Source organism: Elephantulus edwardii, unplaced genomic scaffold (assembly GCF_000299155.1).
Source record: "Elephantulus edwardii isolate Elephantulus edwardi_28Jun2011 unplaced genomic scaffold, EleEdw1.0 scaffold00126, whole genome shotgun sequence".
Taxonomy (NCBI): domain Eukaryota; kingdom Metazoa; phylum Chordata; class Mammalia; order Macroscelidea; family Macroscelididae; genus Elephantulus; species Elephantulus edwardii.
The window spans coordinates 3,672,836-3,678,222 of record NW_006399876.1 but is presented as its reverse complement, the minus strand read 5'-3'; the positions used below and the strand labels follow the sequence as shown (position 1 = coordinate 3,678,222).

The 5,387-nt window shown below is 52.0% G+C and overlaps 1 protein-coding gene across 1 annotated transcript in view; it reads right to left on the bottom strand.

The window, feature by feature from the left end:
* Positions 1 to 460: 460 nt before the first annotated feature.
* LOC102870578 (actin, alpha skeletal muscle 2-like) overlaps positions 461 to 5,387 on the bottom strand; it is a 24,789-nt gene continuing 19,862 nt past the window's right edge. Inside the window, exons 4-6 of the mRNA XM_006893379.1 lie at positions 4,163 to 4,351; positions 3,094 to 3,275; positions 461 to 604 (exon numbers count right to left, since the gene is read on the bottom strand). Coding sequence (XP_006893441.1) covers positions 461 to 604; positions 3,094 to 3,275; positions 4,163 to 4,351 — 515 coding nt within the window. The remainder of the gene's footprint in view (positions 605 to 3,093; positions 3,276 to 4,162; positions 4,352 to 5,387) is intronic.

The window sequence follows — 5,387 nt, the reverse complement described above, 5'->3', positions numbered from 1 at the left end:
GCTGCACAATGGGCTGGGGCACAGCTGAAATGTGAGGATGGTGTGAGGCAGGGCAGGGCTTTGCTCCGCTGCGCCCAGGGTTGCTGGGATTAGAATTGCTAGGACTCACAGCACCTAACAGCAATGTCCTTGGGAGCAGATGACCACTCTTTCCCCCAAGCTTGTGTTTGAGCTGCTTTCTTCTAGTTAACAGTGGAACACTTAACCTCTATGACCTTGGGAGACAAAGATACAGCCCAAGTTCCCTTGTTAGCCTTTGAAATCTCTCTCTGAGTCTCCCGCCCTGTGCAAACCTGGCCCAACAAAGAGGCAGAAACTGCCCTTTGCAGCAGCCCTTTTATTCAAGCCTGGGGAGAGAAGGGCCACTCTCGAGTTGGCCCTGAGTTCTGCTCAATCAGCAGCACGATTGCTGGGCCTGGAGCCGGAGTTGGTGGCACAGTCGGCTGCAGAGAGCTTTGGCTCAGAAGCTTCTTCTGCTGATGATGGAAGAGCCAGTGCCCATGTACTCATCCCTTGTGATCCACATGTCCTTGAACGTGGGGAGCGAGCAGAGGATCGAGCCCCCAACCCAAGAACTGTAGATGGAGTATGGGCAGGAGGACACCTGGAAGAGGGACACGCAGAAGAGAGCAGAGGGTTGGGAAGAGGCCACATCCGAGCTCTCATTTCTCAGGCATGACCCTGAGGCTCTGAAGGTTAAGGCATTGGCCCAGGAACTTCCAGCTCAAGTGCACCCACAGCCCCTGCTGTGTCCCCTGGGGGAACCACGCTGCAGCCATGCCATCTGCTGCCATTGCTCAGAACAGGTGCTCTTTAGGGAAACACCTTTACAAAAGCTATGCAGGAAGGGCCCTGCCATGGGCAACCCCGCTCCCCCAGCCATAACTCATGCAGCCAGACATCCAGGAAAAGGTGGACACAGGCTAAGAGCTTTCTACCTTCCAGAACACAGGCTTGAGGTGCTGGGCTGAATCATCCCAGGAGCCCCAAGAAGCAGATTCTTCCCATCTGTGACACCCCTCCTCTCATGTCCCCTCCATTGGGGTGATAACTGCTAGTTTTCAGTGTCTCCTCTGACCCTGTAATGATGCCTGTCCAAGGGGCACTTCTCGGGCTTCATTATGCCCAGCCAGAGCTGCAGGATTTCCCCGGTGGCCGGTCCCCTCTGTTTTCACTCCCTCACCTGCTTCCCTGACCTTCCTTCCCAGCCCCGTGGCTTCTCAGCATCCTAGCCAGCCCGACTATCTGTCCATCAAAGCTCTCCTCCATATTGATATTGGGACCATGAGTCATACTTTCACTCCTGTCGACCCCACATGACAGAGGAAAAACTGCCTCACAGCGTGTGCTAGTCTGCACTCGAACTTCTCCCATGGAGCTGCTGGGTGGTTTTGAACTGCCAAGCTTTCAGTTACCAGCCAAGCACTTAACTATTGTGCCACCGTAATGCTCTTAATTTTGGAAGCAGGAGCGGCATCCACTTCCTAAACAACATGCCTCTGGAAACTCTACGAACTTTGGTAAATATCAATAGTTGCAGAGGGGCTTCAGGCCTTTTGTTCATGGGGTCTCTGAGTCATGCTTGATGAGAAGGCAGTCAACAACAACACTCTTAATTACACTAATAGGCCTATTTCTTTCTTGTTGTGCATTGTTCAGTCAGAACCAAGCTGACCCTCCGGTGGGTTTTCGGATGCTGTCAGGAGATTGTCCCCCTTCTCCCATGGAGCAGCTGGTGGCCTCAAATCACATACCTTTGGGTTGGCAGCAAAACTCCTTACCCTTAGGCCACCACAATCTCCTATTTCTTTCTTGTTGTTCGCCTTCGAGTTGAAACCAACCCACAGTTGACCCGTCAGTGGGTTTTCAGAGACAGTAAATCTCACGGGAGGAGACTGCCCATCCTTCTCTCACAGAGCATCTGGTGGATTGGGACCAGGTGCCTCTGGGATTGCAGCATAGCTTATCGCCACTAGACCACCAGAGAGGCTTTTTCTTTCTTAGGACTTTGCATTTCTCTTTCTTGGCTTCTTGTGACTTCTTACAGAGATAAGATGAAAGAAGTCTGGATGAGACACATCTCTGTCCGGGGCCCTCCCTAGCTGCAGCTCTTCCTCTCTGTCTGCAACCCAGGTCCTCTCCTAACTCCCATCTCCTTCACCCCTGCACCTGGATGCAGCACAGACATGGAGGTAGAACCTGTCCAAATGCAAGACCTTGACCTTGACCCATCCTCCAGCTAACTATCGTCTTAGTGAGTGGTGACAGCTACTGTTGTCTTGACTGCTCACTTCTCTCACCCTCTGTTGGCCCCTCTGCAGAGCCTGTTGGCCACTCCTGGAACAAGCATCCCCACAGGAGAGGGCCCCTCTCTCACTGGCCTTCTCTGAACCACCAGCATCTCACAGCTTGTCACCACACCTGTGGGTTCTCTTAAACACCCCTCTGCACACAGCTAGTGGGGTCCTCCCAGCACCTGGCTAGAGTGTGTCCTTGCTTTGCTCAAAACTTCCCAGTGGTCCTCAGTCCCTCCCAGTTCAGATAAAATATCACAAAATGTCCTGGGCCTCTTGCAGACGTCCCTTCCACCAATGAACCCCAGACAAGACTTTCCTGGCCTGCTTCCAAAACAAGACCAGCTCCAGCCTCAGGCCTTGGCCTTGGCCATCCCTTGGCCTAGACACTATTCACGGTATCCGTGAAGCCCTCTTGTTCCCCAGGCATTTACTCCAGCATCGTCTTCTTGAAGAGGCCACTGTGACCACCCAGCAAAGGCCCAGGAGCAACAGGGGGGAGAGATGTGATGATCTGCTTCCACAAGGAGGTGCAGCCCGGGAAGCCCCAGGGGCAGTTCTAGGGTCACTGCTCAGAATCGCCTTGGCAGCAACGGCCTTGGTTTTCTGTTTGACACCTCATCCTTGTTGTGGGCATTGTCCTCTCCTGGGAGTGAAGACACTCCTCCCCCACGGAGAGCAAGCTGCTCGGAGGCTCCATTGTCCTGTTCCCGATGCTTCCTTAAGTGCCTGGGACTGTGTCCCGCTGCCTGTGGGGTGACCTTGGGAAACCCTTGGAGGAATGGCCTGCAGCACCTACCTTCACTTTTAAGAGCGGGGAAACCACGTCGCTGATTTCCTTCTGCAGCCGGAAGCGCAAGCCAAAGCAGCTGCCCGTCCCACCGGACAGCAGGATGTTGCTGTAGAGGGTCTTCCAGAAGTCCAGCTTGCAGGAGGCCACACTCTGGGAGGCCACCATGTGGATGCCTAGGGTGTTCTTCCCTGGGGTGGGGAGGCCAGAGACAGGCAGAGAAAAAGGGGGAGGAGAGACAGAGAGAGATGATGGGTGATGGGAGGAAGAGAGAGACAGATCGAAAGACAGAGAGAAAAAAGAATTGCAGGAAGAGGCAAAGAAAGGAGAAGAAGGAGAAAAGAAGAAGGGATGAAGGAAGAAGAGAGAGGGGAGGAGACATAGGAAGATAGAGACACAGAGAGAGACATAGGCAAAGAAAGAGAGACGCAAAGAGAGGCATGGGATAGATAGGTAGGTAGGTAGATAGATGATAGATAGATAGATGTAGGTAGGTAGATAGATAGATAGATAGATAGATAGATAGATAGATAGATAGATAGATAGATAGACAGACAGATAGACAGACATGGCCAAAGAAACAGAGGGAGAGACAGGAGGGTGAGACAGAGCAGGGAGGAGGGAGTGAGGAGGAACGAGACAGAGGGTTAGTGTGTCTGTGCAGCTTTTGGGACACGTCCTTTGCTATCTGCCATGGAGTGAACCTCTGATTCCCAGCAACGCAGCAGAACCAAGTGCTGTGGGCCCTACCCATCCCCTTGACTGCTGGGATCCGAAGTGGTTTCACTCACTCGTCTTGGGGGTGGATCACAGCCCTCTGCTCCTAGCCTGTCTCAGTCTGGAAACTCCAAGGTCTCACATCACAGCCACATGGACAGACAGGAGACGGCTGTCCCTGAGGGGCACCAGGCAGCCTTGAGCCTGTGCTTCCCACACAGGAGAGGAGAATCCCCACTCAACAGCCTCTGCCTGGGAACTTACACATAGTAGGTGCTTTCTAAGTGTCAGCCGGGAGGTACACGTGATGCGGGTGGCGATGTGCCACCACAGATACTGTGTATCCCTCGGGGACACTCACCGATGAGGCTTGGGTTGAAGAGGGCCTCAGGGCACATGAACCTCTCCTTCCCGAGCTCGATCTCCTGACCATCCAGTAGCTGGAATGTCTGCTTGAAGGAAGGCAAGCTGGCTTTGGCCAGCTCTTTTTCAAAGTCCAAAGCTACATAGCAGCACCTCTCTTTGATATCTTGAACGCAGACCTGGTCACCTGTAGGCAAAGTGGAGGGTGTCAGCCGGGGCTCACAATAAGCGGCACTTTCCAAAGGTCCAGGTCCCTGTAGGGAGCAGACAGCACCATGTCAGCTATCTGTACTTTAAACAGCACTGTCTCCTATCTCCCGATCTGTGCTTAGTGATGGGGGACCAGGCTATGCAGGGAGGGCAGAAACATCCTAACCTAAGACACAGGAATTTAAAAATCTTATGCATGTTCTAGATCGATATTCTACTCTATTTTGCTGTGTGTTTTGGAAGTTGTTTTGTTTTGTTTCTATCAATCAGATAGGTCAGATGTTATTGCATTTATCCCCATGTCATTGTTGTTGATGGTCTATGAGCTGATTCTAACTTATAGGGACTCTGTGAACTACACAATGAAACCCCACCTGGGCCACCTTGACCTCACATTCTTTCTCCAGAATTCTTACTCAAGGCTCACATGTTTGCACTCATTATGGCAATCACTGTGTCAATCCGCTTCATTCAGGGTCTTCCTCTGTGCCAAGGGGGGACCCTCTACTTTGCCGAAGGGCCATGGGAGTATAGTGCATTACGAGCTGAGTTGCTAATCAAAAGGTCAACAGATCAAATCCAGGAGTCACTCTACAGGAAAAAGCTGAGGCCATCGCTTCCTGTGACAATGCATAGCTTTGGGGGATCCCTGGGTGGGAATCTGCCCAATGACGGAGTTGGTGTTGGGTTTTCTACTTTGCTAAGCATGATGCCTTTTTCAGGGACCAGCCCTTTCATGATCACAGTCCACAGACCAAGTATTTTCATCGCTGCTTAGAATGTTCTGGATGCAGTCCATCCAAGACAGTTCTATAGGCTATGTTTTCTTTACACACATGCACATACATATATATGTTGTCGTTGTTATGTACCATCAAGTCAGAGTCAACTCATAGGTGACCTTCCAGTGGGTTTTCAAAGGCAGAATCACATGCCTTCGGGATTGCAGTGCAGCTTCTTACCTCTAGGGCACCAGAGCTCCGTGTGTGTGTGTGTGTGTGTGTGTGTGTGTG